The sequence below is a fragment of the Entelurus aequoreus genome, linkage group LG14 (assembly GCF_033978785.1).
Source record: "Entelurus aequoreus isolate RoL-2023_Sb linkage group LG14, RoL_Eaeq_v1.1, whole genome shotgun sequence".
Lineage (NCBI taxonomy): Eukaryota > Metazoa > Chordata > Actinopteri > Syngnathiformes > Syngnathidae > Entelurus > Entelurus aequoreus.
Genome location: NC_084744.1, coordinates 52,709,024 through 52,730,694, shown reverse-complemented (window position 1 = coordinate 52,730,694; position 21,671 = coordinate 52,709,024). Strand labels below are relative to the sequence as shown.

At 37.3% G+C, this 21,671-nt stretch overlaps 1 protein-coding gene across 1 annotated transcript; it reads left to right on the top strand.

Annotated features, from left to right (window-relative positions):
* The first annotated feature begins 1,003 nt into the window (after window positions 1–1,003).
* On the top strand, window positions 1,004–20,619 carry ppp2cab (protein phosphatase 2 catalytic subunit alpha b). Its single transcript, XM_062070164.1, has 7 exons — window positions 1,004–1,359; window positions 12,734–12,943; window positions 14,757–14,930; window positions 14,998–15,087; window positions 15,167–15,328; window positions 18,165–18,283; window positions 20,006–20,619. Exons 1-7 carry the CDS (start codon window positions 1,258–1,260, stop codon window positions 20,076–20,078), a joined length of 930 nt encoding a protein of 309 aa, XP_061926148.1. The 5' UTR covers window positions 1,004–1,257; the 3' UTR covers window positions 20,079–20,619.
* Window positions 20,620–21,671: the final 1,052 nt, after the last annotated feature.

Here is a 21,671-nt window from a genome sequence, read left to right as displayed (position 1 = left end):
ATATTAGGAGTGTGAATCTTTGGGTACCTAACGATTCGATCCGATTCTTGATTGAACACGATTCTCGATTCAAACTGATTCAAACCGATTCTCGCAATGTATTATTTGGTGCAATAATTATAATGAAACTTTTTAAAGACAGGTTACAGGTGAGAAATGCTCCTTTTGGTTGCAAGGAGATGGCCTGAAAACCTATTAAAAAAAACAACAGAAGCTACAAAACTGACCTTCCTTTGAGCAAATTGAGTTTCTGGAGCATCACATTTGTGGGGTCAATTATACGCTCAAAATGGCCAGAAAAAGAGAACTTTCATCTGAAACTCGACAGTCTATTATTGTTCTTAGAAATGAAGGCTATTCCACAAAATTGTTTGGGTGACCCCAAACTTTTGAACGGTAGTGTGTATATATATATATATATATATATATATATATATATATATATATATATATATATATATATATATATATATATATATATATATATATATATGTGTGTGTGTGTGTGTGTGTATATGTGTTATACCATGAATTGATTGCGTGGAACCCGACTTAAACAAGTTGAAAAACTTATTCGGGTGTTACCATTTAGTGGTCAATTGTACGGAATATGTACTGAACTGTGCAATCTACTAATAAAAGTTTCAATCAATCAATCAATCAAGTGTGTGTGTGTAATCGAGTTTTATACATTATGAATCCGTTTTGAATTGGAATGAATAAGAATTATCATGTGAATCAATTTTTTTGTGTACTCTACTTGATATTTACATAATTTTAATTAGACCAAACAAACCCATAGTTTATTGTCATATGTTCTGCTTAGTAATTGCTAAATGACTATAATGCATATCCACATTCATTTTTTAAATATATTTATTCTACGTCTTTGCATTAATTTATTGAATATATCACATTACTTGCTCTAAAAGTGAATTATGTTTTTATTTATTTCGGATTCATTTGGGAGTATTGTTCCTCCAGGCCACCGTAGCGTCTCTCAACCCCTACGTCACTTCCGTTGTCGCCGCCATCGTGGGCGTGTCTTGCAGTGTCTGCGGCGACATGATACAGTTGGGATCTCCAGCTGACGTATTTTCGCTCCCTCCCCTTCTTCTTTTACTTTTAATTCAAGCGTCGTTCTCCATCTAGCCGCAGAGAACGCAACTTGTTCCCCGCCAGGAGAGCGAGCCGCCAACCGCCTGGAAAAGACCGTCCGCCTCTCCGTCCTCTCCCGCGCCACACTAGCACACAAAGATGGAGGACAAGGTGTTTACGAAGGAACTCGATCAATGGATCGAGCAGCTCAACGAGTGTAAACAGCTGACAGAGGGACAAGTGAAGAATTTGTGTGAAAAGGTGAGAATTTTGTCCTGAAGGGACGTCCTTTCCCGCCAGTTGAGTCTTGCCACCATGGACGTCTTGTCGTCTTCCATACGTTCTTAAAATGGCGTCTTGGCTTTTTAAAATTACACTGCATCAGCTTTGTCAATCAATCAAATTGTATTTATTTCGCCACACATGACAATGTTTGAAAGGGCTCCACAAACTTTGAACGTCATCCCCTGATCTAAACTAAACACACATCCAGGCAAGGAAAACTCCAAAAACCTTTTGGAAGGGACCGCAAATGTGGGGAACCCTGTCCAGGGTGATCGACTGCAATGGATGCCAAGTGGCTATAATTATTGACTAGATTATGTTGGAATCCAGTCCACTAGGCCAGTGTATTTCAACCTTTTTTGAGCAAAGGCAAATTAAAAAAAAAAAAAAAAAAACGGAGGCACACCATTAGCAGAAAAGGTTAAAAAATGAAACTCCACCAGGTTGTCGTGCCTTTTTTTAGTTTGTTGTTGTTTTCTAGTGTGTAGTGCTTGAGTTCCTGTCTTGCGCTGTTATTTTGGTGGCTCTTCCTGTTTAGTTGGTGTTTCCCTGTAGCAGCTTCATGCCTTCCTTTTGCTTTGTTTTCGCAATTAAGACTGTTTCAGTTGTGCGGACGCTATCCTTCTTTGTGGGGACAATGTTGATTGTCATGTCATGTACGGATGTACTTTGTGGACGCCGTCTCTGCTCCACACGCTGTAAGTCTTTGCTGTCGTCCAGCATTCTGTTTTTGTTTACTTTGTAGCCAGTTCAGTTTTAGTTCCGTTATGCATAGCCATCCCTAAACTTCAATGCCTTTTCTTAGGGGCACTCACCTTTTGTTTATTTTTGGTTTTACCATTAGGTACCTTTTTACCTGCACACTGACTCCCGCTCTCATTTGCATATTGGGATCACAACAAAACCATCGTCGTCTCATCTACAAAGCAATTAGCTTCCTGCTGCCACCTACTGATATGGAAGACTATTACACGGTTACTCTGCCGAGTTAGTACAGACACTCGACAACGGCACATTTTTTGCAGATTATAATTTCTGGTTTGTAAAAAATATTTTTAAACCAATTAGGTGAAATTACATAATCTCCCACGGCACACCAGACTGTATCCCGGTGGTTGAAAAACACTGCACTTGGAAACCAACAGATAGTCGTCAAAGGGGATCTTCTTCCGGGCTCAGCGAGGTCAGCTCCACAGAGACGTCCACAGCTGTGCATGAAAGAGTGATCCACCCCGGGTGGAAAAAGCTGAAACTATTAAATACCCGTAACATAACAGTACCCCGTCAGGGTTTGAGTAGGACAACAATGACACACCTACTGGGGACCTGCAGTGCCTCCTCAAGCTCTGGTTCTGGTTTCTCCTAAGTAGTTTACCCAGCAGCATCTGCTCATCCGGAAACAGCAACGCCGGAAATGTGTCCCTTGAAAAACCGTCCGACCGAAACTTTCTAATAACTAAAGTTCCTTGGGTGATTAATGTAAACTCACTATACCTGTGTGTTTTAGTGCTTTCATGGCGAGTTTACTGACAGATATAAGTAAGAACTTTACACTACTTTATATTAGAAATGGCAACAGCGGAGGATGAATGTCCCATAACAAGAAGATAGAGGAAAAAGAAGAAGCTTATCGACTACGGTGTCTGCACGGACTTCAAAGGCGGACACGGGCAATTTTCAGGATTTATGCAGATCCCAAATAAAGATCAGCGGGTATCAGAAGGTATGAATATTATGCCTTTGCATAATATTGCGAAACAAAACGGCAGATATGTCTTACCTTATACACACAGCATAATAATACTCCTATGTTGAAGCACATCAAGCGGTGCGGGTTCATAGCTTACTAAAGTCGTACTAAAACATTTTGATAGATTTTTCAGCGCCGTGTGTAATGTTCTATATTTTCAATGGAACATATAAAATGTTGGTGTTTACTTGAGTAATTTTGCCATCATGGTGCAGTCTACACGTATCTCTTATGTATGACTGCCGTCTACTGGTCACACTTATCATTACACCATGTACCAAATAAAATTTGCTTCAAGGCGGGTAAGCAAAACCAGAATTATTCCGTACATTAGGCGCATTGGGTTATAAGGCGCACTGTCGAGTTTTGAGGGGAAATAATTATTTTAGGTGCGCCTTATAGTCTGGAAAATACGGTACACAAAGGAGAGTCAAAATGGTAGCAACAACAAAACAACACCAACGCTGTGTAATTTCCTCAAAAAGAAATGTTACGCTGGCGGACTTTGGCTATAATGTTATTAAAATAAATTTTTCATTTCATTGTTAAGTAGCTTGGCAACAAACTAACTCCTGTCTGACAAGACTGCGCTTTAAAAAGCTGCCGCATCACAGACCTACTGTCCGGAAAATTAATATTGTTTTCCATTTTTTTCATGTTTGTGCTGGCGTTGCAGTTACTGTGGCCGCAGCCATTTTTCTCTTGCTACTGCTTACTGGTCGTGCTGACTCGCTAATGTTTGTTTCTGTCTGGAAAAACACCAGCGATGACATTGCTGACTGTTATTTATATATTTATTGTTTCCGCGACAGATTTTTATTCGCGATTGATAATTGTTGCACTCCTACTATACACTAAACTTGAAATTGTACTTAAAGAGGAACTGCACTTATTTGGAATGCTGCCTATCATTTACAATCCTTATGTAAGACAACAACACATGTTTTTTCTTTTTTATGCATTCTAAGTCGTAAAATACGTTGGCTAACAATGCAGCTGGTGGGAGTACACTATTACGCCCATAAAGCCCTCTAATAAAACATCCGAAAAGCGCCAACAATACTCCATTTACATGTCGTGTCCTGAATATTAAGCGATATTGTTATTATACGGACAAACTATTTTTAGCGGCGCCGTGATCACAAGAGCGCCAACAAGCTTATGCTGCTTATATTGACATATTGAGCTGCTTTATTGCATCTGAGTTGGTAAACGTTAATTCTAGATGATAAATCATGCCTCTCATCTGGATAGTAGAAGGTTGTGCACATAAACCAAATAAACTTTGACATCCAACTTAAACCCAGAGATGGCGAGAAAGACATGAAAAGACGCTCGTTTGCGGCACCATTTTTTAAAATACTTCTAGAGATTATGATTAATTCTTCATCCAAACAGGAAGATATAAACATCCTATCAGTTGGCATCCAAGTGAAAACAGACATTGTACAGTAAGTGATTGTTTTAGTTTGTTCATAGTTTGTATTTCATGTTTAGCGCTTAGTTGCTTAGTGTTTCACTAAAGCTGCATCTGTTTAGCACACAGCTTCTAAAATTTGTAGATCATACTCTTTATATTCAGGATCAAAAATATAAGTTTCTGAATCATCTATTTGTCCCAAAGTAGTCTTTGTTGTCTCTCATGATTAGTAGTAGTGTTGTTGTTGTTGAAAGAAAAAGCGCTGTGATGCGTCTGTGAAATTAATACTCCCCCGTATGCTTAAAATGAGAAAAATACATAAATATCACATTTTATTATGAATGTTATTACATTACATATATACTTATTGTGTGTACATAAAACAATTATGAATGTTTTTGGATGTTTTTAGGGTGCTTCATAGGCGGAATAGAGCGATGTCCATTACCTCCATTGTTAGCTGACTTTTGCTAGTGTTTATTTATGTGTTAGATTGCCTAAAAAACACGTGTTCTAGTCTTACATAAGGATTGTGAATGATAGGCAAAAATTCCAAAAAAGTGCAGTTTTCTTTCAAGTATTATTTTACTGAAATTATAGTTAAGTACGAGTAAACAAACATTTTTATTTTTAAGTGAGTTGTGCCCAGCTTAGGGCAAAATGCGCTGATGCTGCAGTTAATGAAATGTGATGTTACAAAGACCGACAAATGGGGCCTGCTAATATTTTCTGACTTTAAGTGCTTATTACTCAAAATGACTTGTTAAAGAAGGCCAGCGTTTTATTTTAGCTGCATTTGCACCTTGTAGCGCATCCTTCTTGTTTTCTCTCCGTGATGCAGCTTTCACACTGTGCCACTTGGACTGCTGGCATGATGCGCCCACTCCACAGCTGTAAAAAATAGTCTGAGGATGCAATGGATTGCTGCATCAGTAACGCTATGGAAGGCGCGGGCATGGCGAGCGTGAGTCAGGATAACCAGTGAATCACAGCAGCGTCTTCATGGGGGAGGACAGGAAATAGACAAACAGTTTGTTCTTTCTTGTCTTTATTCTATCGCCTTTGGTGCAGGTCTTTGATGTGTACAGGAGACAGTTACAGGTCTTTGACATGCACGAGTGACAGGTGAAGGTCTTTGATGTGCATGAGTGACAGGTGAAGGACTTTGATGTGCACGAGTGACAGGTGCAGGTCTTTGATGTGCACGAGTGACAGGTGCAGGTTGGTTTTGCTTGTAGTTAATAGTAATGGCGACAACGTGTTGTACAAAGTTCTGATTTAAAGGGGAACTGCACATTTTTTAAAATGTATTTTGCCTATCATTCACAATACTTATGAGAGACAAGAAGCGGAGGTTTTTTTTTTGCATTTTAACTTTTAAAATTTTTTTTACATTCTAATTTGTAAAAATCTGCTTGTTCCTGGTGGCTAACAATTTAATGGGAGCAATACATTCTTGATTTTGGTTAAGAAATCTATTATTGTCGGTATAGTTTGGTTATACCGACAATAACCGATAGAGTGACGTTGGCGTGACTGACCTCTCGGCTTCTGTCTGCTCCCAACGTTTCTTCGTGCTCGCTTCTATAGGCAGCAGTTCATCCTCTGTATATTCAGCGTCAGAAAGATAAGGTTGTGAATCATCATTTGTCCTAAAATAGTGGTCTTCATTGTCTGTTACCAAGTCTGCTATGATTAGAAAACACTCGCGTTTGTATCCGTAAGTAGGAACACACATTTGTTGTCGGAAGTGTGTTGCTATGGAAACGGATATAAATGCGCCGAGGAAATGCTTAAAATGACCAAAATACAGTAAATATTGAACATATTACATATCATTATGAACATGTTTGTTACTACATGATATACAGTGGTGGTCAAAAGTTTAAATACATTTGTGAAGGACATAATGTCATGGCTGTCTTGAGTTTCCAATAATTTCTACAACTCTTATTTTTTTGTGATTGGAGCACATACTTTAGTTGTCACAATGGTGTTTTTGGGATTAAAGGCCTCACCTTTTCTCCTCCAAACATATTGCTGGGTATTGTGGCCAAATAGCGTGGCGAAGTTGGTAGAGTGGCCGGGCCAGCAATCGGAGTGTTGCTGGTTACTGGGGTTCAATCCCCACCTTCTACCGTCCTAGTCACGTCTCTTGTGTCCTTGGGCAAGACACTTCACCTTTGCTCCTGATGGCTGCTGGTTAGCGCCTTGCATGGCAGCTCCCGCCATCAGTGTGTGAATGTGTGTGTGAATGGGTGAATGTGGAAATACTGTCAAAGCGCTTTGAGTACCTTGAAGGTAGAAAAGCGCTATACAAGTATAACCCATTTATCATTATTATTTATCATCTGACATCACATGGAAAAAGATAAGACCTTCTGGAGGAAAGTTTTGTGGTCAGATGAAACAAAAATTAAGCTGTTTGGCCACAATACCCAGCAATATGTTTGGAGGAAAAAAAGGTAAGGCATTTAATCCCAGGAACACCACTGTCAAGCACGGTGGTGGTAATATTATGCTCTGGGCCTGTTTTGCTGCCAATGGAACTGGTGCTTTACAGAAAGTAAATGGGACAATAAAAAAGGAGGATTACCTCCAAATTCTTCAGGACAACCTAAAATCATCAGTTGGGTCTTGGGTGCAGTTGGGTGTTCCAACAGGACAATGACCCCAACCACATGTCAAAAGTGGTAAAGGAATGGCTAAATCAGGCTAGAATTAAGGTTTTAGAATGGCCTTCCCAAAGTCCTGACTTAAACATGTGGACAATGCTGAAGAAACAAGTCCATCTCAGAAAACCAACAAATTTAGCTGAACTGCACCAATTTTGTCAAGAGGAGTGGTCAAAAATTAAACCAGAAGCTTGTGGATGGCTACCAAAAGCGCCTTATTGCAGTAAAACTTGCCAAGGGACATGTAAACAATTATTAACATTGCTGTATGTATACTTTTGACCCAGCAGATTTGCTCCCATTTTTAGTAGACCCATAATAAATTCATAAAAGAACCAAACTTCATGAATGTTTTGTGTGACCAACAAGTATGTGCTCCAATCACTGTATCACAAAAAAATAAGAGTTGTAGAAATTATTGGAATCTCAAGACAGCCATGACATTATGTTCTTTACAAGTGTATGTAAACTTTTGACCACGACTGTATATACTGTGTATACACTAGATACTGTGTATCTAAAACATTTTTAAAGTTGTTTTAGAGGGCTTTGAAGGCTACAACGGTGACTCGTTTTTAATCATGTTTAAAATCCTAAAAAAAGACATGTGTTCTTGTCTCTCATAATGATTGTGAACGATCGGTAAAATTACCCAAAAAAGTGAAATTCCCCTTTAAGTTGAGTCCAAAAGAACTTGCGGCAAACACAACACAAACAACAGGGATTGAGCGTCTCCGCTTGCTGGGAAATGCTCTGTTGTCTCTCCATTGCCTGGGAAGCAGTGACATCATCTCGATTAAAAAAAAGCTTGTTAAACTTGAGGGTGACGTCAGAATCCAATAAAGTGAGTTATAGTTTCATGTGACTACCACAATAACCCAGAGTTTACACCTCAAAGGAGATGACATGCACACCATTCAGGCCCAACTAGTTTGTTGCCTAAACAGGCAGCCATGGCAATGTAAAGTAAACATAAGGAATATGAGACAAACAAATGGGGACCTCTAAACTTCATACATCATGATATAAAACATGATTTTGCAAGTTTTAAACACCAACTATTCTGCATGAGCACCTCAATTTGGGTCATATTTGCTCCTACAATCATGCTGTTATGTACTGTAAATAAGGTTTTATTGTCCAAACTAAGGCTTCGTTTGTTGTCTGAGCACAGTACAAGTGTCTTCATGGACAGTTGTTGGACAATCTGCTGACTGTCAATTTGCCACAAACAGCTTGAGTGCTTCATCCTCTGCGCTTGTGAAGTTGTAAAGTAGTAGTATCAGCGGAGGACCTTTGTCCTCTTCAGTTTAATGGGATTATATCACGTCAAGTGCTGACCTCACTTCTTCCACTTTGTGGGTTAACCAGGATCTGTGCACCTCAGCACAATCATGAAGAAAACCTTCTACCGAGTTCATTGGTCCCCCCCACCCGGTTACATCCTCCGAGGTCAGGGCTTTTGAACTACATATTGAAGAGGGCCGCAATTTCAAGAGCCCAAGGGCTCAGGGACCGGACATCAAAATGTGGATGTTTCGTCAGAAAGTGCCTGCGCAGGTTATATTCCTTTGAGACTGCGTTTACTTCGTTGCAAAGTAAAAACATTGCCAATGTATGCTGTCAAATACATTATTCTGCTCTCGCTACTAGTTTTCAACGTGTGCAGCTCGTTAAAAGCATAAAGAAACAGAAGCTCTAGAAGTTTTGTTGAGGATTGATGTTCCTTTTATTTTTTTGCATTCTTTTCCTTCCTCAGTTTATTTTTATTTTTTTACATTACTTCCTTCAATTAGGTTTGTAAGACTGAAAATATAAAGAAAATAAACATAACAAAAGTATACCGGCCATTGTGTATTTTACATAAATAAAATAGAAGGTTTAGTGTTTACATATTCACACAATAAATTACAAAAGTTTACACACATATAGAAATCACACAACATTCACACACCAAACATCGCACACACACTGCGTGTGACTTATCACAGTTAAACCTAAGGTGTGCTACATGTATTAAACGAGATTTGATGGTTAATCTCAGACAAATACCGAATACAAAAGACATCACGAAGTCAGCATTTTCAGTACAAAACAAACTAAATATATTCATGCACAATATCTACTTACAAATGTTTGACCAATTTTTGTGATGAAACTTACAAGTTGGGATTTCTACCATTGTTGCTGCTTGTCCGGATCAATACTTAAAAGGTTCGCCAGAAAACAGTGACTCGAGCACTTGGTAGAACATTCATACTTGGTTTTCCAGTTGTTGTTAAAAGTCAGATTTTGGCAATTTATTTAGATTTTATTTCAGAGTTGAATGAGTAGTAGTCTTCTACTCCATCCACTGCTGCTTCATTGTGACACATACCTTGCTGTTGCCCCTTGCGGAGTGCCGGGAGTACTGCATACATGATCAACCCTAGTTTAAATGGTTTCATCAAGCCTATTTGGATGTTTGGCGGGCCAAATGAAAAGCTTAGGTGATGATGAAATTCCCTGCTGTCTGATTACTAGGTTTGGGTACCCAATTTGTTACTCTTATAGGTACTGACCAAATTCCAGTATGTAAACGGTCCCATATTTTGATACCTTGTGACATCACGTTAACAACGGTTCAAACACTTCAGTGTTTCCCATAAACTGCCAAGATACCTGTGGCGGTGGGGGCGTGGCTATGGGCGTGGTCACCATGACATCATCGAGTAATTTGCATAATTTACTACAATGATATGATTTTCTCTAAAAAGGCTCCAAAAATGTATACTTACTAATTAATAATAACAGTTTTGTTTTAAACGTCCATCCATCCATCCATTCATCCATTTTACAATATAATTACAACTAGAGATGTCCGATAATATCGGCCTGCCGATATTATCGGCCGATATATGCGTTAATATGTAATATCGGAAATTATCGGTATCGGTTTTTTTATTATCGGTATCGGGTTTATTTATTTATTTATTTATTTTTTAATTAAATCAACATAAAAAACACAAGATACACTTACAATTAGTGCACCAACCCAAAAACCTCCCTCCCCCATTTACACTCATTCACACAAAAGGGTTGTTTCTTTCTGTTATTAATATTCTGGTTCCTACATTATATATCAATATATATCAATACAGTCTGCAAGGGATACAGTCCGTGAGCACACATGATTGTGCGTGCTGCTGGTCCACTAATAGTACTAACCTTTAACAGTTGATTTTACAAATTTTCATTCATTACTAGTTTCTATGTAACTGTTTTTATATTGTTGTACTTTCTTTTTTATTCAAGAAAATGTTTTTAATTTATTTATCTTATTTTACTAATTTTTTTAAAAAGTACCTTATCTTCACCATACCTGGTTGTCCAAATTAGGCATAATAATGTGTTAATTCCACGACTGCATATATCGGTTGATATCGGTATCGGTTGATATCGGTATCGGTTGATATCGGTATCGGTAATTAAAGAGTTGGACAATATCGGAATATCGGATATCGGCAAAAAGCCATTATCGGACATCCCTAATTACAACACTTTATGTACATATTTATATACAGATTTGAACAATAAGTTATTTACTGAAATATATTTCTTAATTGTGGTTCTTACAAAAAATATATCTTATCAAAATATAAAAGCTAAAATGTCTCTTAAACTCTGCCCCTTTAATTAGTGCATACTAAATAATTTAACTTTAGCCTACTACTACAACCATATTATTTACCAGCAACATAAAGTGAAACAGAGGCAGAGGTGTCCTGCCACAGTCAGTAACAAATAAACAGAAAACAGTAGTGGTGGTAGATAGACACAAAGCTTCATCAAACATCTGATCCACTGAACAAAGAGCTCCAAAAATCTTGATCCTACACTTCTCTTTTGTAAAGTAAATCTGAACAGCCGATATGGGCATCTACATCAACTATATGATTTGCCTGAGAAGCTGGACAGGACAAAAAAAAACAAAAAAAAAACAACAACAACAAAAAAATCTATTTGTGGCGGCCTTAATTCTTTCGTGCCGGGCCGCCACAAATAAATGAATGTGTGGGAAACACTGCACTTGGTGGGAAAACAGGCGTATTCCTATTGGACTGTGTGTAATTAATGTTGCATTTACATGTCAAGGAAGCAAACATGTCCGATAGAAAGTGCTCAAAAATAATTAGCGCGGTTATTGTAACCAAAATTATCACGGTTCTGTTTGTTATCGCTGTATTTTTTAAGTGTGTTCGAATTGTTCTAAAGGTACTTATACTGAAACCATTTAACCACGTTTTATTTAAAAATTATATAAAATTATTTCCTTTTGGTAAAAAAAATGTTTGTAGATAAGAACACTGTGCTTCATGTACCTCAAATAGAAATTGAATGTGCATAAGAACGAGCTTAAAAAGTAGATGTGTTTCTGTCCGGGGGGTTCAACTGTGGAACAGCTTGGATGATTCCTTAAAGTGTTCCAGTTCCATTCACACATTTAAAAAAAAACTTTAAGACCAATGTCTTGGAAAAATATATCACTCTTGAATCAACACAGTAGTTAATACTATGATCAATGTTAATTAAAACTAAATGTGGGATGTAAATAATAATGGAAGTATAATTGTTTGTATATATTATATAATTGGTGCAAAGGTTTAACACAGGTACAAGGATATTTCACATGCCTTTACTGTGTATATAATTGAACAGTATTTATGTTGTGTACAATGTGTATTTATAATATGTTGTGAAAAGGAAATTTCATTATTTTTGGATGCTCATCTTGTGTTTGACTTTGTTTATAGGGTTAGGCGCAATAAGTGTTCAACTTCAGCCTAAACCCTTTCGGTCTGCAACATTTTTAATTTATGAATGTACGACTGTTTGTTTATGTAAAACTGTTTGTTTATTTTGTTGACCATTGACCGAATAAATAATAATAAACTAAACTAATATGAAAGCAACACAAATGCGTAGTATAATGGCAGAAACAATAATATACATTTAAAAATGTATGGATACAAGAGATAACAATTTTTAAAAATTTAAGAATTTTACAAGATGGCACCTGACACATAGAGCTGCACAATTATGACCAAGATATTATCACGATAATTAATTATGTTAGGTAAAACTGTGGACATATAGAGGATTTAATATGAATGTTATTACTAGAAACATCCAAACTTCTCCTGGCCCTAATATGTATGTAGGACATCCTCGAGGCTACTTCCTTTCAAGGCTTATCTTAGCCTCCTCCTAACCTGACCAAGAATTAGGACAAAGCTTGTTTGACGTTAATGTGCAAAACCCAGGGCAGAATTGTTGAACTTGCTGTCCTGTAATTCTCTTTTTCACCACAGCTCCATCTGCTGGGTCTAGTTGGTCATGCCCCACTTGGGCACTGATTGAAGCTGACTGTAACCACCAAAAGTGGCATTAAACTCTGCAGTCTGCACCTTCATCCACATGTGCTAACCGACTAACAAATGTGTGTGTGTGTGTGTGCACGCGCAGGCCAAGGAGATCCTGACGAAGGAGTCAAACGTCCAGGAGGTTCGATGCCCTGTGACGGTGTGCGGCGACGTGCATGGCCAGTTCCACGACCTGATGGAGCTGTTCAAGATCGGCGGCAGGTCCCCCGACACCAACTATCTGTTCATGGGCGACTACGTCGACCGAGGCTACTACTCTGTGGAAACCGTCTCGCTACTCGTCGCGCTGAAGGTGAGCGGCGGAAACGCTGATGTTTCGTATGTAGCGCCGTGCTACATACGAAATCAAAAAGGTCAACCAACGAATGAGATTTCTCTACAGAATCTCCTCTCTGGTCAACAAAAGCACCATGAAGATTCTAGCGGGAACTCTCATTCAACCCTTTTTCGATTATGCATGCACCTCCTGGTACCCCAGCAACTCCAAAACCCTCAAATCTAGACTCCAAACATCCCAGAACAAGCTAGTCAGGTTACTTCTAGACCTCCACCCCAGATCACACCTCACTCCTACCCACTTCTCCAAAGTGGGCTGGCTCAGGGTGGAGGACAGAGTAAAACAACTTGCACTGAGCCTAGTCTATAAAATCCGCTACACTTCCCTGATACCGAAGTACATGTCAAACTACTTCCTTAACGTAAATGACCGCCATTACCACAACACCAGGGGGAGCTCCACTAACCACGTTAAACCCAGATTCCGAACTAACAAAGGTCTTAACTCATTCTCTTTCTATGCCACATCAATATGGAATGCACTCCCAACAGGTGTAAAAGAAAGTGCATCTCTATCCTCCTTCAAAACCGCACTAAAAGAACACCTCCAGTCAACTTCAACCATTGACTAACACCTTCCCCCCTCCACATCCCACCTCCCCGGATTGTAAAAAATGTAAATAATCAATTGTATATACTTGTTCTTATGCTTTCTGAGCTCACTATGTTCACTGTACATATCCTACGAAGTGAGACCTACACTGTTACAATGTCCATTTCTCAGATGATGCAATTGCTGATGACTGAAGTGCTGATATCAACCAAACCTAACCCCACACCACCACCACATCCCACTCCTTCCCCCCTTTGTAAATAATGTAAATAATTAAATGTATATACTCTGATGATTAACTTGTGTAATGACTGTATTATGCTGATAGTATATACAGTGTTTCCCATAAACTGCCAAGATACCTGTGGCGGTGGGGGCGTGGCTATGGGCGTGGTCACCATGACATCATCGAGTATTTTGCATAATTTACTACAATGATATGATTTTCCCTAAAAAGGCTCAAAAAATGTATACTTACTAATTAATAATAACAGTTTTGTTTTAAACGTCCATCCATCCATCCATCCATCCATTTTACAATATAATTACAACACTTTATGTACATATTTATATACAGATTTGAACAATAAGTTATTCACTGAAATATATTTATTAATTGTGGTTCTTACAAAAAATATATCTTATAAAATATAAAAGCTAAAATGTCTCTTAAAGCTCTGCCCCTTTAATTAGTGCATACTAAATAATTTAACTTTAGCCTACTACTACAACCATATTATTTACCAGCAACATAAAGTGAAACAGAGGCAGAGGTGTCCTGCCACAGTCAGTAACAAATAAACAGAAAACAGTAGTGGTCAAATACAAATAAGGCAACAAGAGAAGTATCCTACACTTTTCTTTTGTAAAGTAAATCTGAACAGCCTATATGGGTATCTACATCAACTATATGATTTGCCTGAGAAGCTGGACAAAACAAAACAAAAACAAAAAAAATTAAATTTAAAAAAAAAATCTATTTGTGGCGGCTGTAATTCTTTCGTGGCGGGCCGCCGCAAATAAATGAATGTGTGGGAAACACTGATATATTTGTACCATGAATTGATTAACGTGGACCCCGACTCAAACAAGCTGAAAAACTTCTTCGGGTGTTACCATTCAGTGGTCAATTGTACGGAATATGTACTGTACTGTGCAATCTACTAATAAGAGTCTCAATCAATCAATCAAACTCACACGCTCGCCGGTCTCTCAGGTGCGTTTCCGCGAGCGCATCACCATCCTGCGAGGGAACCACGAGAGCAGACAGATCACGCAGGTGTACGGCTTCTACGACGAGTGCCTGAGGAAGTACGGCAACGCCAACGTGTGGAAGTTCTTCACGGACCTGTTCGATTACCTCCCTCTTACCGCCTTGGTGGACTCTCAGGTAGGCGACCCAACTGTCTTTTTTTGGTTTTAAAGGAACCAAATGAATAATCAAATCCACCTTCTAGATCTTCTGCCTCCATGGCGGCCTGTCGCCGTCCATCGACACCCTAGACCACATCAGGGCGCTAGATCGCTTACAGGAAGTGCCTCACGAGGTGAGACGCAAGCTTGGAATGTGACGTCTAAAAAAAATGCTTTTATTGTGAAAAAGCTAAACTACCTGTATCCACGCAGGGCCCTATGTGCGACCTGCTGTGGTCAGACCCCGACGACCGTGGTGGATGGGGCATCTCCCCCCGAGGGGCCGGCTACACCTTCGGTCAGGACATCTCGGAGACGTTCAATCACGCCAACCGCCTCACGCTGGTGTCGCGTGCCCACCAGCTGGTCATGGAGGTGAGGGGTCCAAGCCAACATCCTGTACACCCTACACAACTGCCAACAAATCACAGCATATATTAACAACCCAATGACCGCTACCACGTATTATGACTGTGATGTCCAACACTGCTTCTTTCTCATTGGCTGAGCCTATTTGTCATCATCGTGTGAGGGTACGCTATCCTCGAAATTACTAAACACACATGTTAACATTAGCTTAGCATTGTCATACGCTGCTGCAGTCTCTCAGATAAAATGTCCCTCCTTAGCGTTGATAGTCACGTGTACTGTCCACTGGGGGCGTGGCTAGTAAGTTCTATGATTTTCCAGGGATTCAAAACAAACTAAAAGTATCATACCAATGTAATGATTAATGATAATAATAACAAAACTCACGCTGGCTAGTATTTACCTTTTCCAATTAAAACGATGGTAAAACCGTGATAGTTAACAAGAGTCATAACTTATTAAGAAAATATGGCTATAAAAAGTTCAAAACAATATTTCAAATCATCAAATTAAATCAAACTTTATAAAGCGCTTTTCAAACAAAATAAATGATACACAAAGTTATTTTTTATATATCTGCTATATATCCAATCTTAAAATCTTATCCAATCTTTTTAAAGTGTATTAAATCTTATCTAATATTTTAAATCTTATCCATCCTTCCATCCATTTTCTACCGCTTATTCTCTTCGGGGTAGCGGGGGGCGCTGGAGCCTATCTCAGCTATAATCGGGCGGAAGGCGGGGTACTCCCTGGACAAGTCGCAAATCTTATCCAATCTTTTTAAATTATATTCAATCTTATTCAACCTTTTTAAATCTTATTAAATCGTATCCAATCTTTTATAAATCTTATCCAATTTCATCCAATTTTACTAAATCTGATCGAGTCTTTTTAAATTGTATTAAATCTTATCCAACTTATTACATTTTACCCAATCTTTTTAAATCTTTTTAAATCGTATCCAATTTTATTAAATGTTTTTTAATCGTATCCAATTTCATTCAATCTTATTAAATCTTATCCAATCTTTTTAAATCGTATTAAATATTATCCAATGTTTTTCAATCTTATTAATAAATCTTATCCAATCTTGTTAAATCTTATCCAATCTTGTTAAATTGTATCCAATCTTTTTAAATCGTATCCAATCTTTTTAAATCTTATTAAATCTTATCCAATATTTTTATATCTTATCCAATCTTTTTAGATTGTATTAAATCTTAACCAATATTTTTATATCTTATCCAATCTTTTTAAATCTTATTAAATCTTATCCAATATTTTTAAATCTTATTAACAAATCTTATCCAATCTTGTTAAATCTTATCCAATCTTGTTAAATTGTATCTAATCTTTTTAAATCGTATCCAATCTTTTAAAATATTAACCAATCTTTTTAAATCTTACCCAATCTTTTTAAATCTTACCCAATCTTTTTAAATCTTATCCAATATTTTTAAATCTTATCCAATCGTGTTAAATCTTATCCAATCTTTTTAAATCTTATCCAATCTTGTTAAATCGTGTCTAATCTTTTTAAATCTTATCCAATCTTTTTAAGTCTTATCCAATCTTTTTAAATCTTACCGTATTTTTCCGACTATAAGGCGCACTTAAAATCCTTTTAATTTTCTCAAAAATCATCCGTGCGCCTTATAACCCGGTGCGCCTAATGTATGGAATAATTTTGGTTGTGCTTACCTACCTCGAAGCTATTTTATTTGGTACATGGTGTAATGATAAATGTGACCAGTAGATGGCAGTCACACATAAGCAATATGATACCAGTAAACAACACCAAAACTTTAAATGTTCCATTGAAAATATAGAACATTACACACGGCGCTCAAAAATCTGTCAAAATGTTTTAGTACGACTTTGGTAAGCCGCACTGCTTGATGGATTGTAGTGTGCTTCAACATACAACTATTATTATGGTGTGTGTGTATAAGGACCGCAGAATGGCACCTATTAGCAGACATGTTATCTGGTGTTTTGTTTCGCAATATTAAGCAAAACCAACTTATCTTACCTTCTGGTACCTGCTGATGTGTATTTGGGATCTGCATATGTCCTGAAAATTTGTGCGCTTCCGCCTTTGTAGTCCGTGCTGACACAGTAGTCGATAAGTTGCTTCTTTTTCTCTATCTTCTTGTTATGAGGCATTCATCTTCCGCTGTTGCCATTTCTAATATAAAGTAACGTAAAGTTCTAACTTATATCTGTCAGAAGACTCGCTTTGGAAGCGCTAAAAACTACCGGTGTAGTGAGTTTACATTATTCACCCAAGGAACTTTAGTTATTAGAGAGTTCCGGCCGTACGTTTTTTCACAGGACACATTTCCTTCGTTGTTGTTGCACTAGTGAGCCACGGATGAGGAGATGCTGCTCCGTTGTTGATTTAAGTAAAGCCTGAACGTCATTAAAACAGTTAGCTCCATCTTTTGACGCTTCTTTGATGCCCGTCCTTGCACGCTAAACCGCTACAACAAAGATTAAGGTGAGCCACGTAAATAGGACCGCCCACAAAACGGCGCATCCTGAAGCGACTGTCGCAAAGTGGCTTGAAGATTATCTGTAAAAAATAATCTATGCAACATTTTGACAAAGAACCACCATTACATGTTATGTACACCACAAGGAAGTGTTTTACATGTAGAAAAAAAAAATCATAATCCAGTTTTATGGAATGGTGTTTTTAGAAGATATTGGTTTGAATGGTGTTATAAACCATATATCTGTATGCATATGCAATGTCCGTCACAAAAACATGTCCAAGCACACACTGATATGTCAATAATAATAATAACTATTATAATTGGCTAATAATATGTTGCAGGGTTACAACTGGTGCCACGAGAGGAACGTGGTGACAATATTCAGCGCTCCCAACTACTGCTATCGCTGCGGCAACCAGGCGGCCATTATGGAGCTGGACGACACCCTGAAATACTCTTTGTAAGTTTTACTAGGAAGCTCACCTCTTTCCCTCCTTTTCTTTTCATTCACTTACTGTTCTTTTCCTCCTTTTTTTCTTTTCATATAAATTCCTCACTTTCCTTTTAAACCTTTTTCTTTTCACTCACTCACTTTTATTTTCACTCACTCACTTTTTTCCTTATTTTCGTTTTATACATCACCCTCACTTCTCTTTTCCTTCTTCTTTCCACTCACTTTTCTTTTCACTCACTCATTTTTATTTTACTCTTTTTCTTTTTATACATCATCCTCACTTCTTTTTTCCTCATTTTTCTTTTCATACATTTTCACTTTTCTTTTAATGCTTTTGTCTTTTCGCTCACTCACTTTTCTTGTTCTTCTTTTATTTTTACTCACTCACTTTTCTTTTAATCCTTTTCTTTTTATACATCATCCTCACTTCTTTTTTCCTAATTTTTCTTTTCATTCATTCACTTTTCTTTAGCTTCTTTTTCTTTTCACTCACTCACTATTTTTTCCTCCTTTTCTTTCCATATATCCTCACTTTTCTTTTCTTTTCCTTTTCTTTTCATACATCATCCTCACTTTTCTTTTCCTCCTTTTTCTTTTCACTCCCTCACTTTTGTTTTCCTCCACATCAGTTTATACATCATCCTCACTTTTCTTTTCCTCCTTTTCTTTTTACTAGCTCAATTTCCCTTTCCTCATTTTCTTCACACATCATCCTCACTTTTCTTTTCCTCCTTTTCTATTCACTTGCTCACTTTTTTTCTTCTTTTCGTTTCATACATCCTCTTCACTTCTTTTTTCCTTCTTTTTTTCAGTCACTCACTTTTCTTTTCTTCCTTTTCTTTTCACTCACTCTTTTTTCCTCTTTTTCTTTTCATAAAACATCCTCACTTGTTTCTCTCTTTTTCTTTTCATACATATTCACTTTTCTTTTAATCATTTTTCTTTTCACTCACTCAATTTTCTTTTTCTTCTTTTGTTTTTACTCACTCACTTTTCTTTTCCTCCTTTTCTTTTCACTCACTCACTTTTCTCTTCACTCACTCACTTTTCTTTTCCTCTTTTTCTTTTCATAAAACATCCTCACTTGTTTCTCTCTTTTTCTTTTCATACATTTTCACTTTTCTTTTAATCATTTTTCTTTTCACTCACTCAATTTTCTTTTTCTTCTTTTGTTTTTACTCACTCACTTTTCTTTTCCTCCTTTTCTTTTCACTCACTCACTTTTCTCTTCACTCACTCACTTTTATTTTACTCCTTTTCTTTTTATACATCATCCTCACTTCTCTTTTCCTCATTTTTCTTTTCACTCACTCACTTTTCTTTTCCATCTTTTTCTTTTCACTCACTCACTTTTTTTTCCTCCTTTTCTTTCCATATATAATCCTCACTTTTCTTTTCCTCCTTTTTGTTTTCATACATCATCCTCTCTTATGTTCCTTATTTTTCTTTCACTCACTCACTTTTCTTTTCCTCCACATCTTTTCATACATCATCCTCCTTTTCTTTTCACTTACTCAATTTTCCTTTCCTCCTTTTTTCCACACATCATCCTCACTTTTATTTTCCTCCTTCTCTATTCACTTACTCACTTTTCTTCTCCTTTTCTTTTCACACATCGTCCTCAGTTTTCTTTCTGTCCATTTATGTTCACACATCATCCTCACATTTCTTTTCCTCCACTTCTTTTCACACATCATCCTCACTTTTTTTTCCTTCTGCTTCTTCCAGCTTGCAGTTTGATCCGGCGCCTCGCCGAGGGGAACCCCACGTCACCCGCCGCACCCCAGATTACTTCCTGTAGCCTTTCTTTCAATCTATTGCCATGGCATGAGTGGGCGGGGCTACACAGCAGCACACATTGTACATTCACACTAAGACCTATTTATGCTTTAAGCAACTAAAATAACTGTGTGTGTGTCTGCCATCATCATCAATATAGGAATTTGATGATGACTTGTTTTACCATCACACTAGTTCAAGCAAATTCACTCCAATATTTGGACTCAATCCCACATGCAATGGCTTCTAACAATGATATAAATATGAATATGTATGGCGGATCTCTTTGCACTTTTGTAAATCTAAAGAAATGTAACATATGACCACCAGATGAAGAGAATATTTACATTTTTTTTTGCTTTCTATTGTATTAAAAAAGTCCATAATAAAGACAAAGGTTTTACAAGAAGTGTGTGTGCGCGCGCGTGTGTGTGTGTGTCTGTGTCTGTGTGTGTGTGTGTGCGCTTGTGTGTTGTGATGATGGAGTGTTCATCCGCACCAACCATGCCTGCCTGTATTCAAGTGAGACATTTAAAATAATAAACATAAAGGTGACTCCTTGCTGAGATGACTTTTCATTGGACCTAAAATAAACAAAAATAAAAATGATCAGTCAGCTGGTGTCAAATCTACTTTAAGGCAGCCTGTAAAAATAAATTACAACTGACAGACTTAAGGAATTTATATATAATCTCTTGTGAACATGAATCATCTGTTTCATCTCAACAATACAATACTAAGTATTTGATCCTCCAGTGACTTACGACCTTTAATACGACATCAAGAAATTACAAATTCAATGTACCACAGCATTACTAGAAGTTCTAAAACTACTAGAAAACTAAACTACAAGTAGGCTACTACAACTAGGACAACCTATAAGTACACTACTACAAGTACCATAACTACTAGTACACAACTACGAGTACAACGATTTACTAGAAGTACGGAAATCACTAGAAACTAAGTAGTGCATACTAAATAATTTAACTTTAGCCTACTACTACAACCATATTATTTACCAGCAACATAAAGTGAAACAGAGGCAGAGGTGTCCTGCCACAGTCAGTAACAAATAAACAGAAAACAGTAGTGGTCAAATACAAATAAGGCAACAAGAGAAGTATCCTACACTTCTCTTTTGTAAAGTAAATCTGAACAGCCTATATGGGCATCTACATCAACTATATGATTTGCCTGACAAGCTGGACAGGACAACAACAAAAAATATATATATATATTTTTTTTTTTTAATTTGTGGTGGACGTAATTATTTCGTGGCGGGCCGCCACAAATAAATGAATGTGTGGGAAACACTGCATTATGTTGGTTACAATAAATGTATCATAAAAATGATGTAGTAGTGTATTTGTAGTTTATTGTAATTATAGTACTTAATAGTGTACTTTTTGTTTATTGTATTTGTAGTATTTGAAATGAATTGTAGTTTTGTCTACTTAGTGTGCTTCATGGACACACAAACTCCGTAAAGTCACAGTGATTACCTATTGGTCAATTACTTATTGAATGAAGTAGATCAATTATTTCTATTTGATGGAGTGAAATGTTATTTTTGTTTACATTTTGTCTCTCTTTGTTTTTATAAAATTACCAT